General features: G+C 44.9%; 1 protein-coding gene across 1 annotated transcript in view; it reads right to left on the bottom strand.

Annotated features, from left to right (window-relative positions):
* Positions 1-25,397, bottom strand: part of LOC134988305 (beta-1,4-galactosyltransferase 4-like) — a 34,407-nt gene extending 9,010 nt beyond the window's left edge. The window contains exons 1-2 of the mRNA XM_063950537.1: positions 25,314-25,397; positions 20,277-20,714 (exon numbers count right to left, since the gene is read on the bottom strand). Of these exons, the coding sequence (XP_063806607.1) occupies positions 20,277-20,538 (262 nt within the window). The 5' untranslated portion in view covers positions 20,539-20,714; positions 25,314-25,397. The remainder of the gene's footprint in view (positions 1-20,276; positions 20,715-25,313) is intronic.
* Between the last annotated feature and the right edge of the window lie 2,559 nt (positions 25,398-27,956).

Raw genomic sequence — 27,956 nt, 5'->3', positions numbered from 1 at the left:
CAGGGGCATATCTACCCATTGGCCAGGATGGCACTCGCCAGGGGCGCCAGGCAAGGAGGGGCGCTGCCTGGCAGTGCCATCCACGTCCAGGGTGTAGAATCCAGTAGTACTGTCAGACTTGGTGACTGTCTGTTAGTGTCGGTGCCAGTGTCAGGTGGACACTGGCGCCGGCAGTAACAGACAGTCACAAGGTACAATCCGGATTAAGGGGGACATTTACTAAGCAGTGATAAGAGCGGAGAAATGAGCCAGTGGAGAAGTTGCCCATGGCAACCAATCAGCACTGAAGTAACATCTATAATTTGCATACTATAAAATTATACAGAGTTGCTTATTGGTTGATGGGGAAACTTCTCCACTGGCTCACTTCTCCGCTCTTATCACTGCTTAGTAAATGACCCCCTTAGTGAGGGGAGGGGTGGCACAAGACTGCACGGCATTGACCTTCAGGAAGTGGGCGGAGTGGAAGCAGGGGGCGGGGCTACACGACACTCAGTCAGTGCCAGGCAACCCAGCAGCATGGAGGAGAGGGGGAGAGGACAAGGAGCTACTAAAGTACATGCACTGAGTGTACCCTGTCTGTGACATGAGGGGGGTAAACACTATATAGTCTGTCTGTATGTGTGTCTGCATTAATGTATGTGACTATATGTGTATGTATGTTTGTGTGTGTATAAGTATCTACTGTATTTATAATACCCCTTTTCCACTAGCTCTAAAAACAGTGGAAACAGACCACCACCCCCCTGCACATTCCTGGATCAAGTGATCCGGGAATCCTACCAGGGTAGCTTGCCAGGTTGAACACGTGTTCAACCCGGTAAGCTGTGTAGTGTAAACGGAAGCCGTGTCGATGCGACACGGCTCCCGTTCACAGTGTATGGAAGGGCGGCGCTGGGAGATCATGTGATCTCCTAGCACCGCCCCTGCCGCATCAGCAGCAGCATCACCAACCCGGCAATATGCCGGGTTGGTGAGCTCAGTGTAGAAGGGGGCTCTAGTACAGGTCGCAGCCGTGTCAGGCTCCCGGCTGCGACCCGTGCTAGCAAGTGGAAAAGGGGTATTAGAGATGTGCGGGTTCGGTTTTACACGGATTTACTCGGGGCTCGAAATGGCATCTTATTGGATCACGGATGTCACGCGTTTTGGATAGCCAATAAGCAAAACCCCAAATACCCGAATAAATCCGAGTAAAACCAAACCCGCTCATCTCTAGTATTTATGTGTGTATTAGTGTGTGACTAGGTATGTGAATAAGTGTGTATGTATGTGGCTGTATATGTGTGTAGCTATTTGTATATACTGCATGTGTGACTGTACTGTATATCATATGCACTGTATGTGTTTTGTGTGTGACAGTATGTATGTAAGTGTATGTGCGTGCCTATGAGCGGGACCAGATGTACTAATGGCAATGGGGGATATTCGGTAAGGATTGCAGATTCTGAAATCCTTTCTATTGCATGCTGGGGGATGCTCATCCATCCCAGGACAAGGCCATCCAGCATGCTGAATGGCCTGCTCAGCGACTGCAATTTAATTGTGGTCGCAGCAACTGCGGCCGACCCCTGCAGCTGCAGCTAGGCTGCGTATGCAGGTGGTCCGCGCCATTTTTCAAACACGGGTGGCTGCGTGTGATGTCACTCAGCCGCCCTTAAAATGTAGACGGCCCGACCCCGTTTTCCCCACGTTGCCCCTGCAACGGCCCAACATCGCTCCCCTCCCTCCCCGCAAATGCCTCTGCATGTCAATCAAGCAGAGGTCAGAGCTCTGAGAACAGGGATATTGCAGTCGCATCCCAGAATGCGGTTTGACCACGTTCCACTTATAAAAATAGAAATATATTTACTAGCACTGGTCCACATTTCTATTTTCTGTTTGCATTCCCCATATGCCTTCTATAGACAGTGTTTCCTATAGGGGTACTAGTGTGTGGCATAACGTGAATAAGAGACACTACTGTGTAGTGTAATGTGATAATGTGTGGCATAATGTGAATAAGAGACACTACTGTGCGGTGTAATGTGATATTGTGTGGCATAACGTGAATAAGAGACACTATTGTGCGGTGTAATGTGATACTGTGTGGCATAATGTGCATAAGAGACACTACTGTGCGGTGTAATGTGTTACTGTGTGGCATAATGTGCATAAGAGACACTACTGTGCGGTGTAATGTGTTACTGTGTGGCATAACGTGAATAAGAGACACTACTGTGCGGTGTAATGTGATACTGTGTGGCATAACGTGAATAAGAGACACTACTGTGCTGTGTAATGGGATACTGTGTGGCATAACGTGAATAAGAGACACTACTGTGCGGTGTAATGTGATACTGTGTGGCATAACGTGAATCAGAGACACTACTGTGTGGTGTAATATGATACTGTGTGGCATAACGTGAATAAGAGACACTACTGTGTGGTGTAATATGATACTGTGTGGCATAACGTGAATAAGAGACACTACTGTGCGGTGTAATGTGATACTGTGTGGCATAACGTGAATAAGAGACACTACTGTGCGGTGTAATGGGATACTGTGTGGTATAACGTGAATAAGAGACACTACTGTGCAGTGTAATGTGATACTGTGTGGCATAACGTGAATAAGAGACACTACTGTGCAGTGTAATGTGATACTGTGTGGCATAACGTGAATAAGAGACACTACTGTGCCGTGTAATGTGATACTGTGTGGCATAACGTGAATAAGAGACACTACTGTGCCGTGTAATGTGATACTGTGTGGCATAACGTGAATAAGAAACACTACTGTGCGGTGTAACTTGATTCTGTGTGGCATAACGTGAATAAGAGACACTACTGTGTGGTGTAACGTGATATAGTGTGGCATAACGTGAATAAGAGACACTACTGTGCGGTGTAATGTGAAACTGTGTGGCATAAGGTGAATAAGAGACACTACTGTGCGGTGTAATGTGATACTGTGTGGCATACCGTGAATAAGAGACACTACTGTGCGGTGTAATGTGATACTGTGTGGCATAACGTGAATAAGAGACACTACTGTGCGGCGTAATGTGATACTGTGTGGCATAACGTGAATAAGAGACACTACTGTGCGGTGTAATGTGATACTGTGTGGCATAACGTGAATAAGAGACACTACTGTGCGGTGTAATGTGATACTGTGTGGCATAACGTGAATAAGAGACACTACTGTGCGGTGTAATGTGATACTGTGTGGCATAACGTGAATAAGAGACACTACTGTGCGGTGTAATGTGATACTGTGTGGCATAACGTGAATAAGAGACACGTACACAATAATGAAGCGCTGTCCAAATCAACGCTTGTGGTGCTGGTTGTAAACGGCAATTGATCCCAGCCGAGGATAGCACTCCTCTAACGCGTTTCCCCGCCTATGTGCGACTCGGCGGCTTCCTCACAAGCGTGAGGACCGGCTAGGAGCATAAGGAGTGAGACGTCACCCCGGATAATCACCATCCAGGTCTGAAGACACGCCGAGTTGCTGCTTGCTAAGCGTGGCCACGCTGGACTGATAAGTACATAATCATTACCTAAAGCTGTTTGCAGTGGATATATTGGAGCAAAGGGATTCCTGCATTAATACGCTTGTTACTAACAAATTCCATGCTTTGAACTTAATTCAAAATCTCCATCAGCTGAAAGAGTTTCATGCTTTGAATTTTCTCTGATGATTCTAAGTTTTCCATTATGGCATGATTAATGGCTACTAACATCTAGTGCACTAATTAAGCTTATTAACCCCGGATTGGCTACATTATATATATACATTATATATATTATATATGTTTTAAGTGATATTAGAATAACACCGGCCGTGTGATCTATGTTTGTCATGTATTTGTTAAATAAATGTTATATGTTTTAAATACACATTGATTTGGACAGCGCTTCATTATTGTGTACATATCTTTTGGAACTTTTTGTGAGGTTGGCAGTGACCTCTTGGTGAAGCAGCAGTCTCAAATCAGTGATATTCAATATCATAGTAATTATTGTCAGCGCCCAGTTATTTGTTATATCATTTTCCTTGTTGAATAAGAGACACTACTGTGTAGTGTAATGCACAGCCGTAACTAGGTGTGTGCTGGCGGTGCCTGGCACACAGCGCATATGCACTGAGGGCGCAGTACTGCCGGCACACACCTGTATTTCTGCAACGCAAACTGTGATGTGTCCGCTGTAGTGTTTGTTGTCAGTGCAGCCGCAGGCAGCAATGCCCGATCCCACCCCCTCTGCCGCCAGAGCTTACAGTGCTGCCCAATCACCGCCCCCTTCCACGGAGGTTACACTTACTGAACATCTCCCCGCCCCAACAACAGGCGCTTACAGTGCAGCCTGTGCAGTGACCACCTCCTTCCCCTGATGGGAGGTTACAGTGAGCCGCCTGGTGCCCCCACGCTGCTGCAGTCTGAATGTCCTCCCCCTGGCCATGGAGGTTAGTGAGCCACGGGCAATACTGCCCGATCCCCCCCATCCTTCGCGGCGGAGTTTACTGTGCGCCACGGTCTGTAATGCCTCACCCCCCTTTCCCGTCTCCCTGCCGCTGCTGCAGTTTAAAGTCTCACAGTGACCCCGATCTCCCCACTGTCACTGGAGTTCACTTTACTATGAGCCGCTTGCTGTAATGCCCGACTTCCCCCCTCTCCCTGCTGCCGCCGCTGTCACAGCAGCATAATGTCCTTCCCACCAAAGCTAACAATGACCCGTGAGCTGAAATGCCGTACCCCCTCTCCCTGCCACCGCCATAGCTTACAGTGAGCCGCATCTGTAATGCCTGATCCCCCCCTCAGAGTTACATTGCAGCCCCACAACCCCCCCCCATCCCCCACCCCATACACTGAGCTGTGGGTATTCTTGTTCTCACTCCCCTTCCCCACGGAGGTCAAAGTGCTGTAATACCCGATCCCCCCCCCCTTCCCAGACGTAACGCCTGTACACACTGGCCGATATATCAGCCGTTCTATTGAACGGCTGATATATCGCAGGTCTGTCGGTCATTGTGTACGGGCGATATGCCTGTGAACTCCGTCATTCACAGACATATTGCGTCGGCCTTGCAGCACAGCCGACGGCCAATATATCGGCGCATTGCTGTGTGTGTACGGGCGATCAGCCGACTGCCCGTACACATGCTGCGGCAGCCGGCGGTGATTGACAGTTGAACTGGGCAGGCAGGTGTGCGGATCGGGCAGTGTGTATGTACAGCACACTGCAGGGTTCGTCCACAGATATATCTGCAGATCAACTGATCTGCAGATATATCTATCAGTGTGTACCCACCTTTAAAGTGCAGCCTGACAACCCCCTCCCCCCCAGGATACACTGAATGAGGGGGCAGTCATGTCCTAACCCTAAATGGGACTCTGCCTGCCGTAATGTGTTAAAGGGGACTCTGGCTGTTGTAATGTGTTAAAGGGGACTCTGGCTGTTGTAATGTGTTAAAGGGGACTCTGGCTGTTGTAATGTGTTAAAGGGGACTCTGGCTGTTGTAATGTGTTAAAGGGGACTCTGCCTGCTGTAATGTGTTAAAGGGGGCTCTGCCTGCTGTAATGTGTGACAGGAGTTCTTCTTGGTGTAATGTGTGTAAGTGGTGCTACTGTGCGGTGTAATTTGAATAATGGAGACTACTGTGCAGCATAATATGGATTGGTAATATTTTGCGGCCACGCCCTTTCCCCATGAAGCCATGCCCCACATTTTTGACACTGGCCCTATTTTAAGTATGGGGGGGGGCGCGCCGATGCTGTTTCTTGCACACAGCGCTAAAATGTCTAGTTACGGCACTGGTGTAATGTGATATTGTGTGGCATAATGTGAATAAGAGACACTACTGTGCAGTTTAATGTGATACTGTGTGGCATAACGTGAATAAGAGACACTACTGTGTAGTGTAATGTGATACTGTGTGGCATAATTTGAATAAGAGACACTACTGTGCGGTGTAATGTGATACTGTGTGGCATAACGTGAATAAGAGACACTACTGTGCGGTGTAATGTGATACTGTGTGGCATAATGTGAATAAGAGACACTACTGTGCGGTGTACTATGATACTGTGTGGCATAACGTGAATAAGAGACACTACTGTGCGGTGTAATGTGATACTGTGTGGCGTAATTTGAATTGGAAGTACTATTGTGTGGCCACGCCCCTTCCCCACAAGGCCACACCCCTTTTTGATACACCTCCCTTATTTCAAATATGTATGTGGGGGGGCGGGGGGCACCAGCCCTTACTCTACCAGGGGCGCTCGGATCCCTAGATACACCCCTGGGTAGTGGGCCCAATGCTGGTCACTTGGTCATATTCTGGCCTCATCTCAGATTGCACAAATAGGTTGCATAAATAAATAGCACTAAAAGGAATTAAAATGACCAAAACCACTGATAAAGCTAAATATTTATCTTATATAAAACCCTTTATGAGGTCTAAGAACACTGTACGCTATTTACGTATGGAGTACCGTAAGGGTACGCTCGTTGCGTAACGATCGCTTAGCCGTGGTCGAGACGCTCAAGCGTCACGTTCGCTCACGGCCGAGAGATCACAGGCAGGCACGCTATTGGCTGCCGACTAACGTAATGATTCGCTATAGCGTAGCGGACGATCGGGACCACGAGTAGATCACCAGCGGCGCTGACGCTCACAATGTTAAACCTTTAAATCTAAACCATAAACAATGTAATATGCTGTAAAACCTTAGTGTAGAGATAGGGTGTAGGTGCAACACAGTGTAACCTTATTAACTTAAAAGCTGTTTGAGCGTCACCGACGCTCTGTGAATACTTAACACTATAAGAAATACACAGATACCGTGCTTAGGGTTCAACGCCTAATATATATATATTATGAATGTTATACTTGCAAAAGAATTAATACAATACAAGTCATACACTACAATATAACATAGACTACCTAACCAGATAACTACACAGGAAATACAATACAATACTATTACGTTTAGGAGAGTACGAGAGAAAGAAGAGAAGAGAGAGAGAGAGAGAGAGAAATGGCCTATAACAACAAGAAAGACAATATGATTGCGGAGAAAACTTACGCACAAAGGAAACGATCGCATGCGCCTCTGGACATCCAGCTCCCGATTTTCAGCAATGATAACCATTGAAGAGTGAGAGCTGGATGTGATCGGCTTGTCTATTTATGCCCCACACACAATACAATTCAATGGTCCCTACAATCTCATTGTTCATTGGACACAGGAATTCCTCCTCGCATTATATCAAAAGGTCATAGGTTGATTCATACAGGTGGGCTGTGACTATTTCCAACAGCTCAGGTGGGAGGGAAACTGGGTTTCCCGCCGCATGGATAAGTAAGTGCAAATACAGTAAATGTTCATAAACTTCTTATGTCCATAACTATTCGCACGAGCGATTAATCCGCTTCAAACCAACACCGGAATATTGCTAATTAAATACTCTTCCGATGGGTACTAAACACCACTGTATTACTCCTGTCTGACCCTTCGTATCAAACAAAGAGAGATTTCTCTGTTCATGAACATTCTACATTAACCAAACTTTCAGACTCTATCAAAGGGACCATGATCTACAAAATACATTATATAGTGGAAATATGTAACGATCGGGTCGCACGCTACGAACACATGAACTCTACCGTAAATGCACATACCGCGCACCCGCGGGTGCCCGCAACAGCGAGTATGCGCACGCACGGGAGAGCGCATGCATGCGCAGCGCAGACCTGTGTGAGGTGCAAATATGGCAGTGTGCATAGAGATATTTTTCTGACTTTGACAGTCCACCCTTTGGCAGTCAACAATAACTGCCACTTCCTAAAACATTTCAAAACGAGAAAAATATATGTCAGGGGTTAATACATTTACATGGTTGGGTAGGGGAGGAGAGGAGAAGGTGGGAAAAGGGTATGACCTAGTGTGATAGCAGAAGCATGTGTGTATGAATCCGTGCTTGGGGGTCATGTATCATCGTGCCGTACGTGTTTTAAATCAAGCTTCGAGGCATTGCGAAGTATACATTTGAATTCCTTCTTATCCCGTGGTACGGGTCTGTGGATGGGCTGTCAAACTTTACCGAGCTCTTTTCGGATTTTGAACAAAATGGGGAACACATTTTAGTTGATGATACATGAATGGGGGAATATGTGATTGCTGGTATCTGTGCCTGTGTTCCCTATACTATGTGTGTAATTACCTGAAGGTTGTAGAGATGAAGAAAAGACATAATTACGGTAAATGCAGTGGTATTCTATGTCAGGTAAATGAACATTTGTCGGTTGAAGTCTTGTTCGGTGTCTGTTGAATGCAGTCTTCTTTGTGCTTTTGCCCATAAGGTGCGAGCAAAAGCTTTGTCAATGTCCATAGATTTACAAAAGTGTTGGGCTAGCGTAATTTTAAAATTTCTAGGGAAACTGGGGATCTATGGCAAAGTTCATCAAAAAATCTGCGTATCAGGTTGTCAAAACTTCTTCTTTAATCCATCTGTTGTCTGTATATCGGCTCATCAAATTCCTCGTCCAAGTGGGTCTTTTTACCTTGGAGAAAACGGAAAAACAGGTGAAAGAAACGGACCGTAGAAATCGCATTTTCATCACATCATTGTTTCTACATTTGGGTCATAAATCAAATCCATTGGAATTACAGTTTCCTTACTCCTTAAACTCATCACCCTGGTACTTTGTTTACACTTCGTTAAAGCCTGACCGCATCTAAATATCAAGCCAATCGTTATGATAACACCTAAGATACATAGGAGAAACTTCCCTACATCCATTATGACTCCTTGAGCCCATTCTCCTAAACCAGAGAACCAATTTCGCGGGTTCAACCATGACACCCAACCAGTCAGCTCATTACCTACAGCAGCAAGAGTGAGATTGTGTCTCCTGCGAAATTCCCACTTCAGTTGGAGAATATCATCCATCTTTTGGTCTATGACCTCGACCGGGTCCTCGGTACTATTTGTAATATATGTGCAACATTTCACGCCGTACTGCGTTGCCAGTGTGACACAATATCCACCTGTTACTGCCGTGAGATAATTGAGAATCATTCTATGCTGAACTAGTTCTGTTTTATAAGCTTGAAGTTCTCTTCCAGTATACCTAAACGTGTCATCATACATTTCTGTGATATTGTCTAACAAATTTGCGAGCGCAGATATGTATTTATAATTCAACACTCCTCTGGCGGTGCGAGTGAAATCTAACGCGATTAGAACCTGAATCCCGGTGGATTCATGGATCATGTCAGAGGCCGGATGCTCTGTTCTTTCTATCAGGTGCCGTTTAACTACGTGCTCGTAATGGGTGTGAGTATAAGGAGCTTGGGCAACACGGTGTATATCCTTCATTTTGGCATGTGATACAGTCATTACTTCAGGCAGTACTTTTCCAATATAACACAATCCTTCAGAGTTTGGGGCAAGCCACTTATACGCCTTCCTCCCGCATATGAAATATGCATCATTGGGGAGAACATATGGGACGGAGTAGGACATAACCATATTACACATCTTCCATGTGAAATCTCCTAACCCTAATTCTCCCATCTGTCTAGTACACGTATCAGCTTGTATGATATGTGCACAGTATCCTGGTGATACCTCTCCAACTCTCGTAATCCTATTTCCTAGGGTATACCTATATCGGAAAGATTTTCCTCTACTGGCTATGTGGCGTATAAGCTCTGTATCTGTCGGCATTCTATCTGCTCTATATGAAAAGGTCATGGTTTGGTTACTCCATGACACTTCCCAATTTCCCGGCTTTCGGGGATTGGAAATGTTAAAACATATCAGGGATCTATCCACATGATATTGGTGGAGCTTCAAACTAGGAGGACTGGAGATATTAAACCTCCTGTCCACCGGCCTCCCACCACTTAGCTCAAGTACCTCCCCTATCGTTAAAGGAAATGGTACTAGTCCTGATTTGCTATGACCTTGAGGTACTTGAGAGCATACCCAACAATCTGTTTGATTTAACACACTACCCACTAAGGAGTGATAGTCACTCAAGGGATGCCGGTCCATGTGGATATTAAAACTGGATTGGCATTTCTTAATGCACCCATCCTCAACTACGTTGTCACAGAGCCTACAGATACAGTTTTCTTCAGCTAACAATCCTTCACAATTCCTTCTATGGTCAATGCTATCGGATCGTTTTCTGATACTCGCCTTTGCTTGTTGATTATGTTGTTCTTGGGAAACTACGCCTCCATCTCTGTCATCAGAACCCATTCCAGAACCTCTCTCGACCTCCATGGTACTCTCGCCGGAACAGACTGCTCTGGTCAACATCATGGTCAACAGGAAAATCCGGATCACAGTCTCTTGGGGCAAGTCCATCTTATAGGAGGAAACGAAGAAGAATGAGAAGGGGGAAAAATAATTTGAGGGAGGGGGAATGGGAAGTGGAGAAAAACAATAAAAGGGAACAGGGAATCGACAACTGCTTTTGATCTTGTGATTCTCAATGCTCAGGTGCCGCCTCAGTCCTCCTGGAACAGACACTCCAGTGATACAACTTCCTCTACCGTCTGTTCCTTATCACGGGACCTCTCTGGATCAGCAACCTTCTTACAATGGGACGAATGAACCCAAGTCTCTCTCTCTGCAACTTTCAATGCTGTAGTGCTAGTCAATAAGACTTGGTATGGTCCTTCCCATCTGTCAATAAGGCAACCTGAGCGTAGAAAATTCCGTATCATTGCATAATCCCCAGGTTCAATGTCATGACAATTACTGTCTGGTAAATCAGGAATCACTAACTTCAAATTATCATTTTGATTCCTTAGCTGTTTACTCATATTAACCAGGTACTTTACAGTCACTTCATTGTTACACTTCAAATCATCCTGAGGGTTAATCATAACATGCGGTTGTCGACCAAACAAGATTTCAAAGGGAGACAGATTAAGAGGGGACCTAGGAGTGGTTCTGATGCTGTACAGTACAATGGGTAGAGCTTCTGGCCATGTCAATCCTGTCTCTGCCATAACTTTGCTCAGTTTATTTTTAATAGTGCTGTTCACTCTTTCTACCTTCGCACTCGCCTGTGGACGGTATGGAGTGTGCAGCTTGCTATCAATTCCCATCAACTTACACATTCCTTGAAAGACATCACCTGTAAAATGGGTACCCCTATCACTTTCAATTATTCTAGGGATACCATACCTACATACAAATTCCTGCACAATTTTCTTAGCAGTAAACATAGCGGTATTTGTGGCCGCAGGAAATGCTTCGACCCAATTTGAGAAAACATCTATACAAACAAGTACATATTTCAAATTTCGACAAGGGGGTAATTGAATGAAGTCAATCTGTATTACCTGGAAAGGGCCGCCTGCAGGTGGGATATGAGATGGTTCTGTTGGTATTGCTTTTCCGATGTTCTTTCTCAAACAGGTAAGGCATGACATTGCTCGCTTACTTGCATGAGATGAAAATCCTGGGGCGCACCAATATGCTCTTACCAACTTGCACATTCCCTCCTTGCCCAGATGAGTCAGCCCGTGAGCTGCCTCAGCTAAACATGGGAGATATGCTCTGGGGGCCACCGGTTTACCTTGTCCATCCGTCCAGAGTCCTGAGGACTCCTGGCCATATCCCTTTGCCTTCCAGACTGCCTTTTCCTGTGTGGAACACAAATTTTGCATCTCACACAACTTCTGTGTGTTGATGGTATTAAATACCATCAGTTGTGTGGTGTCTGTCTGTCTGGGGGTACCAGCTGCTAACTTAGCTGCTTCATCTGCTCGGCTGTTACCAAGTGATACTGGGTCCTGGCTATATGTGTGTGCTTTACACTTGATAACAGCCACTCTGTCGGGTTCCTGTATCGCTGTTAGAAGCCTTTTGATGTGGGCTGCATGCGCTACCGGTGTACCAGCTGCCGTCATGAAATTTCTGAGGCGCCATAGGGCTCCGAAATCATGGACTACCCCGAATGCGTATCTAGAGTCGGTGTAGATATTGGCTGATTTGCCCTTAGCCAATTCACATGCTCTGGTTAGGGCGACCAGTTCAGCAACCTGGGCTGAGTGAGGTGGGCCTAGCGGTTCCGCTTCTATGGTGCCTTGGTCATCTACGACTGCGTATCCAGTACACAAGTCTCCCGAGTCTGACTGTCTATGACAACTACCGTCCGTGTAGAAAGTTAGATCTATATCTTCCAGTGGATTGTCACTGATGTCAGGCCTTGCGGTAAAATTTTGGGTCAAATATTCCATACAATCATGTGTGTCTTCCTTTGTGTTAAATTCTCCTTCCCCACCACTCTCATCCTCCACCCTTTGTGCCTGTCCAGGCACACCTGGGAGATATGTTGCAGGATTTAATGCACTGCATCTCCTTATGGTGATGTTTACGGGGGCCATTAGTGCCAATTCCCATCTTGTAAACCGTGCTGATGAGACGTGCCTGGTTTGGGCAGAATTTAGCAAGGCTGACACTGCATGTGGTGTATGAATTGTGAGGTTGTGACCTAGCACTACATCTTCGCTTTTCATTACTAGCAATGCTATCGCAGCAACGCTTCGCAAGCATGTGGGGAGGGATCGCGCTACCGTGTCTAGCTGAGCGCTGTAGTATGCTACCGGCCTGCTGGCATCACCGTGCTTTTGGGTTAAGACACCTGCCGCGCAACCAGCACTTTCTGTTCCGTACAGCTCAAAGGGTTTCCCATAGTCTGGCATACCTAATGCTGGTGCCTGCGTTAGGCACTGTTTAAGTCTCTCAAATGCCATCTCGGACTCGTCTGTATGCGAAATCCGCTCAGGTTTGTTTGAGGAGACCATCTCCTGCAAAGGTAACGCTAGAATGGAAAACCCTGGGATCCAGTTACGGCAATACCCACACATTCCTAAAAATGTTCTGATCTGTTGCTGGGTTTGTGGCAGAGTCATGTCTCTAATTGCTTGAATTCTATCAGCGGTCAGGTGTCTCAGTCCTTGTGTTAGACAGTGTCCCAAATATTTTACCTTAGTTTGGCATAATTGCAACTTGTCTTTGGAAACCTTGTGTCCTGTGTCTGAAAGATGAAACAGGAGCTGTTTCGTATCCTTCAGGGATGCTTCCAATGAATCAGAACACAGTAGTAGATCATCCACGTACTGTATTAATACTGATCCACTCTCTGGTTGGAAAGACTGTAAACAATCATGCAAAGCCTGGGAAAAGATACTTGGACTGTCTATGAAACCTTGTGGTAATCGAGTCCATGTGTATTGGACTCCTCTGTATGTGAATGCAAACAAATATTGGCTGTCAGGGTGCAGAGGTACCGAAAAGAAAGCGGAGCAGAGGTCAATAACAGTGAAAAATTTCGCAGTGGGAGGGATTTGCATAAGGATGACAGCTGGATTTGGCACTACGGGGAACTGACTCTCAACTATTTTGTTAATCCCCCTTAGATCCTGCACTAGCCGGTAACCCCTCCCCCCACTCTTTTTCACAGGGAAGATGGGACTATTGGCAGTGCTGGACGTTCTTACCAGAATGCCCTGTTGTAGCAAGCGCTCTATTACGGGATACACTCCTAACTCCACCTCTGGCTTCAGGGGGTACTGTGGGATTTTTGGAGCTATCCTACCATCTTTTACTTGTACAACTACCGGAGCTACGTTTGCCATTAATCCAGTGTCCTGTCCATCTTTAGTCCAAAGTGACTCTGGTATCTGGGATGTCATTTCTTCTACTTGGGATGGAGTCCTATTTGTCATAATGGTATGTGACATTAATTTTGATGGGGAGTCTAACATGTCTTGCACTTCCTGAGCGTGATTCTCAGGTATGTCCAAGAATACACCTTCAGGAGTACAATAAATGACGCACCCCATTTTGCACAATAAGTCTCTTCCCAGGAGATTAGTCGGTGCCGATGCAGCTAGCAAAAAGGAATGCTTGGTATGTAACGGCCCTACTGTAATCTCGGCTGGTTTGCTAACAGGGTAGTGCTGGACTACTCCCGTTACCCCTATGGCTGGAATTGTCTTACCAGTGGTTCTCATGCCCACTGTCGAATTTATCACTGATTTGGCCGCCCCTGTATCTACAAGAAAGTTTAATGATTTACCAGCTACATTGATTGCAATTTCTGGTTCACTTCCAAGATTTGCAATCAATTTTACTGGCTGCAGATTACAGGTATGGCCACACCCCTATTGGGTATGGTGACCTCCCTGAATCCCGCTGGCAGCAACTGCTTGTGAGGGGGTTAAATGGGAACTACCAGTGGCTTGCCAGTCTCTGTTCGGGGGGTATCTTTTTGTTTCCCCTGTATGTGGCTCATAACTCCGTCTTTGCGGACCCTGCTCCCAATGTCGTGTGTCGTGTCGTTGTCTAGGGGGTTGATATGAGTTTTGTGAATTTTTCACTCTACAGTCTCGTGCCATGTGTCCCTGTCTATGACAAGAAAAACAAATTACCACATTTGACTTACCCACAGGGTTTGGTGATTTATACAAAGGCTGCCTTGTGGTCAGGGCCTGTATACTTACGGCCATTAACTTATCACCTTGTGACTCCCTGTGTCGGGTGATATTCCGGTCGTGATCAATAGCAGCCTCTCTCAAAGTAGCCACCGACAAACCTCGCCAACATGGTTGCGTGGTCTGTACTCTTGTCTTTAATGTCTCTTTTAACCCATCCATTAGTACAGATACTGCTACTTCTCGATGGTTTATGTTTGTTTTAATGTCCTCTATACCTGTGTACTTTGCCATTTCTAGTAATGCCCTGTGAAAATATTCTGCAGCAGTTTCTGACTCTTTCTGTCTAATGGAGAAAATCTTGTTCCACTTAACTACCGCTGGGAAATACTCCTTTAACTGTAAACTTATTCTTTTTACGTTATCTTTGTTGTACACATCTGTAAGAGGTACATCCTGATCTAATCCACAGTCAGCCAAAAATTGAGTTGCGTCGACATTGGTGGGTAAACATGCCCTCAGCAATACCTGCCAGTCTTTGTTATTGGGCTCTAAAGTGTTCCCTAGGTCTCTGATGTATTTCTGGCTGGCAACTAAGTCTTTCCTAGGGTCAGGGAACTCAGACACTATGGTTCTTAATTCCATTCGGGAAAATGGGCTGTACGTGGCAATGTTCCTAACAGGTGTGATTCCTGTCGTGTCAGTTTTCCCATTTGGCACTGCTATTACCCTAACAGGATTAAGTTTACTAACATCACTCTGTGTAGGTTCTACAGCCTGTGGTGAAATGGTTTCAGCGTAGTGTATGGTGCCGTACTTACCTGTAGATACGACCTCACCTATCCCTCCGCTAGGGGCTTTTGTTACTAATCTCGTGGGTGGAGCCGTGCCTACTGTTGTCTCTGCTATGGTGGCTGCTAGAGAGAGCGCCGATATTGTTGCCGATTCGTCTTCTTGATCACACTCCTGGGGAAAGTTCAAAACAGGGTACAACTTGCACGGGTTAATACTTGCATTAGTTAACTTATTAACATTTACACAGTTGCTAAGTGTTTGTTTGTTACACCCTGGTGCGTCATTCTCCGCAACCAATTTCTCTCCTGATATGTATGGTGGCGGCGGGGCTGTCGCTATCAATTTCTTGATAGGATTAGATCCCGCCGCCAGAGCCAATCCTCTCTGTATTTCACCCTCCTATTGCCATAACTGCAAATAATCATAATGTTGGATTCGTCTCTTTGTTGATTTAATGAGACATATCCTCCTCCTTAAATTTTGCAACACTTCTGATCTAAAGCTACCTACTCTTGGGAATTTCTCCCCGTCATGCACTGTCATTCTCTCCCATTCATCACATAAAACCTCTGTATGTGAGCCATATTTTTCACACATTACGTACCTTGCCGACCCGACTGGTCGGTTTACTGAATCAACCCGAACCGAGGTTGATCGCCCCCTTCCTGAACAATTGGCCCCCATAACTTGCAGGCGTTGCTTTCACCACCTCTGACCTTATTTCAGGGTCTTCAGCGAACCCTTACAAAAACCAAAATGTTCACGATAGGCTGACGGTGGCGGTTTACCGAGTACCCCACTCACTCGCCCACGCCGACCAATACAACCCACACACTGCCTTAGTGCTGGCGTACTCGACCTAGGGCCCCTATGAACCTTTTTTTACTGGAACATGCGAGGGATATCCGCAGAACACTTACTCTTTCCAGTAACTATTGGTTGTTGGACAATTCCTGAGTGACCAGCGAACTTCCCTTCAGAAAATATAAAATTACACAAATCACATCAGAGTGTACAAATAGTTTTATGACCAGGATCGTATACAAATGGTACTGGTCAGATTTAACTAATGTACACAATTACGTGCGGTACAATCGTTCAGCACATAAGCAACTAATCTTATGTACTGAGCGACCAGTGGAATCGAAAATTTCGGCTGCGAATTCCTTCAGCCAGAGCTTTATTGGCCTATATGGGTTTTGCACCAACCCCCTGGGTTGTGCCCTTTTCTCTTTTATGGCAGACTTCTTAGTCTGCTGTACCTGGACCTCCCGGTCTGTAGTATGACCTCCTGGTCTACTATTCTCTACTGCTCAAATTTTATGTTTAACCAGAGATGCCTCCCTAGCCACCATGCACGTCACTTACATGTATGTACCTCTGCGAGAACTCGACTTCTTGTGGTTCAACCTGTAAAATTGTATAAACTTATATATACAAAACACTCACTCACCACACGTACACTTTTGCTTCTATTTCTATTTCTGCGCAGAAATTTCCTTTAGACCAGATGTGTTGTGAATTTGGAGAAGGATCTGTTAATCTAAATTTCGGATTTAAAATAGATTTGCGCTATTTATCGCCTGATGCGCTACTTATCGCCTATTGCGCTACTTATCGCCTGTTGCGCTACTTAAAAATCAACTGTCGTGTGACTTGAGTTACGTGGGCGTACCCAGACGCTCCGTTGCGTAATTTACGCTGCGTGCGTCGGCCTTGGCGTACGCGAGTCTCAGCCCTTTGTTAGAGACACGTGTACACAAAACCAATGTCCACCGCAACACGACTAACACTTTTATCAATGTAGATGATCCTCGATCGTCTACCGCGCAACACACCAATCTCTCCTTTTACCTTGGGTAGAGTTGCATGTGGGTTTTACACTTTAACTATGAAATAGCGACAAATCTCTCTTAGCACGTTTTATCAATTATAAAATGGCAAACAGGAGAGTGATATATGAAAATACACGAATGAAAAAGAAAATGCAGATATGTGCGTGTGTACGCAAGACAGAAATAAACAGTTTTAAAAGACACTAGCGTGTTGTTCTTACCTCCGGTTCCGGATTCCTTCAGCACCCTTTACTAAGCGAAGCAGACGCTTATCCAAACAGCACTACGAGGAATATGACCTCCCGCCCTTTGCTGCTGGATAATGTCTGCTGAATTTACCTAGCAGAGATATGTGAAGGACAGGACGAGCTGCCAATTGATAAAGCTAAATATTTATCTTATATAAAACCCTTTATGAGGTCTAAGAACACTGTACGCTATTTACGTATGGAGTACCGTAAGGGTACGCTCGTTGCGTAACGATCGCTTAGCCATGGTCGAGACGCTCAAGCGTCACGTTCGCTCACGGCCGAGAGATCACAGGCAGGCACGCTATTGGCTGCCGACTAACGTAATGATTCGCTATAGCGTAGCGGACGCTCGGGACCACGAGGAGATCACCAGCGGCGCTGACGCTCACAATGTTAAACCTTTAAATCTAAACCATAAACAATGTAATATGCTGTAAAACCTTAGTGTAGAGATAGGGTGTAGGTGCAACACAGTGTAACCTTATTAACTTAAAAGCTGTTTGAGCGTCACCGACGCTCTGTGAATACTTAACACTATAAGAAATACACAGATACCGTGCTTAGGGTCCAACGCCTAATATATATATATTATGAATGTTATACTTGCAAAAGAATTAATACAATACAAGTCATACACTACAATATAACATAGACTACCTAACCAGATAACTACACAGGAAATACAATACAATACTATTACGTTTAGGAGAGTACGAGAGAAAGAAGAGAAGAGAGAGAGAGAGAGAAATGGCCCATAACAACAGGAAAGACAATATGATTGCGGAGAAAACTTACGCACAAAGGAAACGATCGCATGCGCATCTGGACATCCAGCTCCCGATTTTCAGCAATGATAACCGTTGAAGAGTGAGAGCTGGATGTGATCGGCTTGTCTATTTATGCCCCACACACAATACAATTCAATGGTCCCTACAATCTCATTGTTCATTGGACACAGGAATTCCTCCTCGCATTATATCAAAAGGTCATAGGTTGATTCATACAGGTGGGCTGTGACTATTTCCAACAGCTCAGGTGGGAGGGAAACTGGGTTTCCCGCCGCATGGATAAGTAAGTGCAAATACAGTAAATGTTCATAAACTTCTTATGTCCATAACTATTCGCACGAGCGATTAATCCGCTTCAAACCAACACCGGAATATTGCTAATTAAATACTCTTCCGATGGGTACTAAACACCACTGTATTACTCCTGTCTGACCCTTCGTATCAAACAAAGAGGGATTTCTCTGTTCATGAACATTCTACATTAACCAAACTTTCAGACTCTATCAAAGGGACCATGATCTACAAAATACATTATATAGTGGAAATATGTAACGATTGGGTCGCACGCTACGAACACATGAACTCTACCGTAAATGCACATACCGCGCACCCGCGGGTGCCCGCAACAGCGAGTATGCGCACGCACGGGAGAGCGCACGCATGCGCAGCGCAGACCTGTGTGAGGTGCAAATATGACAGTGTGCATAGAGATATTTTTCTGACTTTGACACCACATACTGTAGCTAAATGCAATAACACATATTTATAAAAGGTTTCATGTACTTTACACCACATATATGTTGATATGATTATTTTAGCTATCTTTGGATGAATCAATCTCTGCTCAATACACCCAGTACATAGTGATGTCACTGGCTGTTAGCGAATGGATAGGCTGCACTCTCAGTGATGTCATTGGTTTCTAGTGAAAGGATTGGCTGCATTCTCAGTGATGTCACTGGTTTCTAGTGAAAGGATTGGCTGCACTCTCAGTGATGTCACTGGTTCCTAGTGACTGGATAAGCTACATTCTCAGTGATGTCACTGGTACCTAGTGACTGATTAGCTGCAGTCTCAGTGATGTCACTGGTTTCTAGTGGAAGGATTGGCTGCACACTCAGTGATGTCACTGGTTCCTAGTGACTGGATAGGCTGCATTCTCAGTGATGCCACTGGTTCCTAGTGACTGGATAAGCTACATTCTCAGTGATGTCACTGGTACCTAGTGACTGGATAGGCTGCAGTCTCAGTGATGTCATTGGTTTCTAGTGGAAGGATTGGCTGCACTCTCAGTGATGTCACTGGTTCCTAGTGACTGGATAGGCTGCATTCTCAGTGATGTCACTGGTTCCTAGTGACTGGATAGGCTGCACTCTCAGTGATGTCACTGGTTCCTAGTGACTGGATAGGCTGCACTCTCAGTGATGTCATTGGTTTCTAGTGGAAGGATAGGCTGCACTCTCAGTGATGTCACTGGTTCCTAGTGACTGGATAGGCTGCATTCTCAGTGATGTCACTGGTTCCTAGTGACTGGATAGGCTGCATGTTTTTAAATTGGTTCATCTCACAAAGCTGTCTGCCCCCAATGTGTGTGCACCCGTTTTATACCATGCTGAATTACAATAATGCACTTGTAGACCTCTGCAATCACAACCATACACAACAAGCTACATTCTCAGTGATGTCACTGGTACCTAGTGACTGGATAGGCTGCAGTCTCAGTGATGTCATTGGTTTCTAGTGGAAGGATTGGCTGCACTCTCAGTGATGTCACTGGTTCCTAGTGACTGGATAGGCTGCATTCTCAGTGATGTCACTGGTTCTTAGTGACTGGATAGGCTGCACTCTCAGTGATGTCACTGGTTCCTAGTGACTGGATAGGCTGCACTCTCAGTGATGTCATTGGTTTCTAGTGGAAGGATAGGCTGCACTCTCAGTGATGTCACTGGTTCCTAGTGACTGGATAGGCTGAATTCTCAGTGATGTCACTGGTTCCTAGTGACTGGATAGGCTGCATGTTTTTAAATTGGTTCATCTCACAAAGCTGTCTGCCCCCAATGTGTGTGCACCCGTTTTATACCATGCTGAATTACAATAATGCACTTGTAGATCTCTGCAATCACAACCATACACAACAAATCAGGTATAACTCACTCATATAAGGTGACAGGGCCGGACACATTTGTAAATCCATTTCGGTGGTCACTTCTACAACAGTTGGTTTTCCTTTTTCTTCAGTCTTCTCAAGTGACTTATGTCCCCAAAATTTATCAGCTGCAGACTCGTATTCTGAGGAGCTGTGTGTTCTGTCCCTAAGGTAAAAGCTGGCACAGCTAACCAGTATTAAGCACACGGCAACTAGAAGCAAAAACTTGATCTTGCGGAACAGGTTGACTACAGCATTGCTTATTCCCATTGTTGGATCCTGCCTGATAGGAACAAGTCACACGACCAAACACTGCGCAGAGCAGAAACGGGAGAGTGGTATTGTGTCGGTCACGTCCTCTCATCCTCCTCCCGCATAGGCGAAGCCTCAGCAATCCATCCGTGTGCGTAACTCACGGCTTATGCCCATCAGACAGGAAACCGGACCTGGGGAGGAGAGAGGTGCACTTTATTATCCCATCCCAAAATGAGGCTAACAAAACGTTTTAAGAGCCCCTCATGTATTTAGCAGCTTTCTTATTAATTAAAATGGAGATAGCATTTGCCATAATACTTTTAGTGAATACATCCAGTTCTCATCCAGCAAAGAAAAATAGAAAAAATAGAATACATATAGGATAGGTACTTATAAAGTCACAAACCTACAAGTCATGGCTCACAGGAAAGCAGGGGCTCAGTCAGGAGGCACTTTCTGTTAGCAGCTGGCCGGGTTCAGTAACTTGATTGTATTTGTACCACGGATCTGGACTAAGGATGGCCATCGGTGTGGTGAAAACTAGGTAAGTGGCTTGTGAGGGATATGCAATACTGTGCAAAACTTAAATTGGACCTAAAATTTAGGTTTTTAAGCAAAATATTTGGCCAAATAATATGCTAATAACCTCAGTTTTACTCCATGTCAAATTGTAGAGTTTATTATAAATGTTTTTTATTGACAGCTCTTAGCTTTAAGAGTGTGCACTAACATTTTCTCTTTTTTTCTCTGTGAAACTAAAAGTCTCAGCATGGTAGCACCTTGCATTATGTTTAGAATTAGGGTGTGCAGCATACTTACCTACTCTCCCGGAATGGCCGAGAGGCTCTTGGCCCCCTGGAAGAGTGAGCAAGTCTCCCAGCTGAGTGTCAGCCGCCCGCAACCCCCTGCATCTCCCTACATACACTGGCAACCCCCTTCCCCCCCACACCGCTGTCCAAAGTGGCTGGACTGGGTTGTCAGATGACACGATCCATGTCATCCCGGCCCCGCCTAGCAATGGCAATAATCTTGGCATTGCATAGTGGGGGCGGGGCCACGATGATGCAATCCCACAGCCCCCGCTGCTCCGACCTGGGAGGGGGGCGTGATGCAGCAGGAGGGGGCAGCCAGATTGTCGGTAAGTATGGTGTGCAGTCCAGCCCCCCCCCCCCCCCTTCCTCCCTATAATCTATATTGTGTACATACGAGTATGTGTATACCTGAAGGCGGAGACTCCTTCAGCTTGGGACAGCACCCCTCCCACCTGCCATTCAGTGTTTCTAAATAGTATTACGGTTCTATCATTTTCAGACTGCATATTGGAATGGGCACTATAAATGGTAAGTTCTGGATAACTTTATATACTATGTCAGAGGGGGTCATTCCGAGTTGTTCGCTCGTTGCCAATTTTTGCTATGCTGCGATTTGTTGCTAACTGCGCATGCGCATGGTACGCAGAGCGCATGCGCTAAGTTATTTAACACAAAACTTAGTAGTTTTGCTGGTGTTCGAACGACGATTTTCAGCCGCACTGCTGATTGGTGAATGATTGACAGGAAAGGGGCGTTTCTGGGTGGTAACTGAGCGTTTTCCGGGAGTGTGCTAAAAAACGCAGGCGTGTCAGGGAAAAACGCGGGAGTGTCTGGAGAAACGGGGGAGTGGTTGGCCAAACGCAGGGCATGTTTGTGACGTCAAACCAGGAACTAAACGGACTGAGCTGATCGTTTAGGTCTGGAGCTACTCAGACACTGCAAATAATTATTTATTAGCAGTTCTGCTAATTTTTCGTTCGCTATTCTGCTAAGCTAAGATACACTCCCAGAGGGCGGCGGCCTAGCGTGTGCAATGCTTCTAAAAGCAGCTAGCGAGCGAACAACTCGGAATGAGGGCCAGTATTAGGAAAGGGTTAAGGGCATTGGGCCTCCTGGGTTGGTGTGGATGGGCTGTTTTGGGGGCATCATTATTGTAACACTTATGTAATACTTTCAGTACTTACACTGTATTTTATTAATGTAACACTTTTTAACACTTTAATTGCTATCTCTCATGTAACACTTTTGGCACCTATGTCTCTTAATAATGCAACACTTATTAACATTTACACTGCTACTTCTGACCTGTGCGATGCCTAATGCCTTGGGGTGGTTGAGCTGTGCTGGCCCGGGGGTCTTGTGTTCTGAATCTGAATCTTAGGAATTTTTGGGACCTAGCCATGTTAGGTGGGCCCATATATTTTTGTCAAGAATGATGCTAAGAACCTCAATTTTACTCAATATTAAATAGCAAAAATGTATTATAATTGTTCTGATTGTCAGTTTTTAGAGTGTCCACATGCATTTTTTTTCCTCTTTATTCTGTGTGGTACTACAAGTCTCAGCATTGTAATTTAACATGTCTCTTTATCATGTTTAGAATTAGGTGTGCAGTCCAGCCCCCACCCATTTTTTTTCAAACACAGCCTGTAACATGGCAGTTAGTAGCTGATCACCCCCTTAGTACATCACCCCCAGTGTGACATGTCTGGTAATAATGTGTAGCAGCAACCAGCAGTAGCAGTGCCCGATGCCAGCCTCCTTCCCAGTCTCTGCATGGTGGCGGCTCCCTTTCCCACGGGACCCGCAACCAATGTACTGTTTTATTTCTGACCCTTCTTTCTCCCCTCCTGAGTTTCCACCTATCAGTGAAGGTAAGACCTCCACCAAACATGCTGTAACTCAGCTCCTGGGTCCTGCAGCGGTAAGATCTGACCTCTGTACGGACCCATTTGCAGCCACAGACAGGTCGGAGTCTTTCATAGGCAATCGTGAGTGGATGCGGACGGTGCACCCAATGTGTTGTGTGCTGAGCACTGTCTGCACCACCCTACTTACAGCCCTGATTTCCCCCACCTTAGATTGGAGTGTGTTCAACTATTCTTCAATCTGCGTCACAGTAGAGTGCACAGCAGAAACCAGGAGAAGCGAGCAAATCCCTTACGTCATCACTAGTCCCATCACCAATAAAATACAAAACACATGCAAAGAAATATATACAAAAAGCCCTGCCAATGAATAGAATTATAATGTTAACCATGGAATGTTGTATTAGGCACCAATTGCAAGAGTCTTTAATATCTAGAGTGCAAGCACAACACTACACATTTTTCAATTTAAAGGAAACACTGCAATCCAAGCCATTTATTAGTTCTCTAGGGGAAAGTCTGTCTAACTTGTGTATCCAACCTGACTCTGCAGTAAGCTCTGACCCCGATTGCTACCTCTAATTTTTAAAGCTACTGTATATGATGACTCATATAACAAATAATGATAAAGGCGCTTAACTTTAGTAATCCACTCAGCAATCGCGCAAGGTGCTTTCTATGAAATGTTCTCTGTATATGCACTCTCTGAATCCAGGTGCCGGCCAACACACGATCCTATGTCTCTATAGGCAAAATTCCTGTGGTAAAAAAGTGGCAAAAGGTGCCTCCTAGTGCATTAAATACGATTTTTCAACAAAACGCGTTGAGGCCGTGTGGTATTCCTGCTTTGGGATCCATATGCTGTTGTCTCTCCTTGAGCTCAGATACACTTTTATTGCACTGACCTAAAATCTGCACATTTTATCTTGTACACTTACTTTTTTGTGTTTGAGTGTAATAATTAAAAAAATATATATATACATGATACAGTATATATTTATTTTTTTACTTTTCAAACTGTATATTATTCACTGCTAAATCCTGAGAGGATGGTATAAGGTGAGAACTAGTTCCGGGATTTATTATTCATACAAGCGCTTTCAGCGCAAATGGTATACCCAGGGGCAGGGGCATAGCTATCTCATTCGGGGCCCCATAGCATAATTCCATGACCGCCCACCCCACTATGGATTAATCAAAGATCTCCCCCTCCCCCCAACTACTTAAAGTTTCCCTTCCCCAGTGGCCTATCAGCATCACTCAGCATCTGCACTGCCGCCACATCCGCTCTCCCGGCCGGCCCAGCTACGGCTTCAGTCCCCTCACAGACACCCGCTCTCCCAGCCGGCCTCTCCTCAAAGACAGCAAAGTTTTGGGGTTAACTGCGCACTGAGGCCCTCTAATGCTCGGATGAGCTGCTGCACTTAAAGGTGACCAGCCTAAACAACAACAAGCAGAAAATTATTAGTGCTGCGCTCAATCCTAATGTTGTAATTGATGGTAATTGTGGGTATTAATAAACTTTAGTGCTGTTTGTTTCACGCCTGCAATAAATGTACCCTTGTTTCTCTGTCCCCCTTAACCTAAGAAGTTGTCTTGAACCTCTAGTGAAGGTCGTGATATGTGACCTAACCAAGGAAACCGTAAAATGCACAGATGTGTGAATGAAGGATAACCAAATGACCAGTATATATGAATGGATAAAGAAATGAGTGATGACCAATATAAATCCTTTTGAGCACTGCTGCTGGCTCATTTATTCATTTAAAGTCCGCTTAAAAGAAAAAGAAAATGTCTCTTAAATAAGATATGTCACAGTTCTTAATGTCGGATTGCGGCATCCCGCAAATCCGCTGAGTAACAAGTCTTTCAACCCTTCAGATGCAAAAGAGATTCTAGCTGTAGCAAATAGACATCCGGTCTTCACGTTCACCAGAGCCTCAGGTTCAACAATGCAGAAAATGGAAATGGAGGGGGTTCCGGACTGGTTCCTGCTCCCCAACCCCAGCTGCCCGTGGTGCGTCTTTGCCTGTCTAGGGCTGGGGGAAGCTCAGAGTGCGCTCTGCAGAGCTGCACACTGTGTAACCCCCTGCCTCCTACGGACACTCACCTGCCGTCCTTTCTCGTTTGTCACCGAGGCTCCGTCAACGGCTTCCTCCTCCTTTCCTCCGTCCAGCGGTTGCTTGGTTACACAGTCGCATCCTGGACTTCCTGGTCACGTGACCCGGTTGTTTGTAGTTGGTTCAGCGTTAGGTGCTCCGTGCATAAAGGGTTACAGTGATCCGAGTTAAATCAGTAGATGTCCCCAACGTGTTTCAGCCTTTGTTAGGCCTTCCTCTGGGAGAAGTGGGTACTTGATAGGTGGCCAGTATGATCTTATATAGGGTGTCTCATTTCCTTAATCTGGTCATGTGGTCCCAATTGAATGTTCCTGTTGGTCTACCCTCTCTCCCCCTCTTGTGTGTATATTAGAATCCCTGAAATGCACTTGAAGAACTGTGTTTCCATACTGGATGAATTCTAAATCGCCTCATAGTATCTGCTTATGCAGACCTAGCTCTCAAAGTTTGGTTTCTTGCAATATGAATGTATCAGACTGGGATTACCATTAGATCCCTAATTGTTCATTTTTCTAACAATAATAAAAATGTAAATAAAACAAAGCTGGAGTTTCCAATTGGTCTCCTAATGTCCCCTTCTTCCTTTTTTACATATTACTGATTTTACGTCATTGTCTTTATTAAGGCCAAAAGGGGTCAGTGTTTTCATTTTATACATCCACTTGAGTTCTATTCTATTGATTTTTTCAATGAAGTCTCCTCCCCTCCAGTTATGCTGTACTTCTTGTATTCCTACAAATTTCAGTGTTCGGGGGTCACTATCGTGGTGATCTTTAAAGTGCTTTGACAAATTATGTTCCTCCAACCCTCTTTTGATATTTCTAATGTGTTCACTTACTCTTGTTTTAAGAGGACGTATGGTGCGGCCCACATACTGTTTTCCGCACCCACATTCTAACATGTATATGACCCCTTTACTGTTACATGTTAATCTTTCTCTGATGTTGAAGACCTTATGTGTGTTATTTGAACTGAAACTAGTCACTGGTTTGGTGCTCTGGGGTCCCCTATTTCTGCAACCTAGACATGTTCCACAATAGTAGAATCCTGCTTTCGGTTTAGATTGGTTAATGTGTGTTTGTATCACTTTGCTTGGTTGTATATGACTATGTACCAATTTCTGCTTTAAATCTGGTGCTTTCCAAAAAATGATTCTAGGTGTAGTGTCCAAGATGTCATTCAGAGTGTCGTCCTCCATAAGGAGGGGCCAGTGTTTCTTGAATATACGTTGTAGAGATTTCGACTGTTGCGTGTAGTTAGTGACAAAGGTAACTTTCTCTGTGTATTCCCTCTCTTTCTTGTCTTTATACTTGAGCAACTGGTCTCTATCCACTTCCCCTACTTGTTCAAATGCCCCTTTAATTTCCTTCTCCTTATAATACTTCTCCCTGAATTCTGTCATTAATTCCTCTCCTTGTGTTAAATAATCTGATTTTTTTTTAACAATTCCTTCGTAGTCTAGTGAATTGCCCTTTAGGAATTGACTTTAGCCAGTTGGGGTGATGTCCACTACTTGATAGGATGTAGCTATTTACATCCACGCTCTTCCTAAATGTTTTTGTGTGAAGAAAGCCTTCTTCAGCAAAAATGTTTAGATCCAAAAAATTAACCTCGGTCTTACTGTAAGTGGTGGTAAATTGAAGATTGTTGTTGTTCCTGTTCATAAGTCCTATAAATTAATTTAGAGTGTTCTCCTTTCCTTTCCATACAAAGAAAATGTCATCTATAAATCTTGTCCAGAGCACGAGACTCGCCCCCAGCTCCCGCCTCCCCCAGACACACCGGTCCTCCCACCAGCTCATGAAGAGGTTGGCGTAGCTCGGGGCGAATCTCGTGCCCATCGCTGTGCCCGTGGTCTGGAGGTAAAAGGTACCCCCAAACCACACATAGTTGTGTTTCAAAATTTAAATTATGCTGTCAATGATGAATTTCCTTTGTATTTCTGTTAAGTCTTTGTCTTGATCTAGATGGTGTTTCACACTCTCCGCCCCTTGTTCATGATCAATTACTGAGTACAATGATGTGACATCAGAAGTAACTAGCCACATGTCATCTGTCCATTCCATTCCCTTTATCTTGTTGAGTATGTGTGTAGTGTCTCTCAGCTAAGTTTTTTGCCTTTGTACATACGGTTGTAAAAATGTGTCCAGGTATTCCAATAAATGAGATGTCAATGAACCTATTCCTTATATTATGGGTCTACCTGGTGGGTTCTGTGGATCTTTGTGGATTTTTGGTAAATAGTAGAAAACTGGAATTATCGGGTGTGGAGTTTGTATGTACTGATACTCGTGTTTGTTCAAAATTTCCAGGTCAGCTCCCTTCTGCAGGTGTATGTTCAATTCTCTCTGAAATGTCTCTGTTGGGTCTTGTTGTAGTCTCTGGTAAGTATGGGTGTCGTCCAAGATTCGGTTTGCTTCCTTAATGTAATCGCATTTGTTCAGTAGAACTATTCCCCCCCCCCCCTTGTCTGCTGGTTTTATGACTAGTGAGTGGTTGTCTTGTAATTTTTGTAATGCTACTTTCTCTTGATTTGTCAGATTGTTTCTGGTTTTAGTTACGTTAAGTTTCTCAATGTCCCTTTCTACCATTGTGATAAATGCATCAACTTGTGTGCCTTTCAAATGACTGGG

The sequence above is a fragment of the Pseudophryne corroboree genome, chromosome 2 (genome assembly GCF_028390025.1).
Source record: "Pseudophryne corroboree isolate aPseCor3 chromosome 2, aPseCor3.hap2, whole genome shotgun sequence".
Lineage (NCBI taxonomy): Eukaryota > Metazoa > Chordata > Amphibia > Anura > Myobatrachidae > Pseudophryne > Pseudophryne corroboree.
This window is presented reverse-complemented; position numbering and strand designations above follow the sequence as displayed.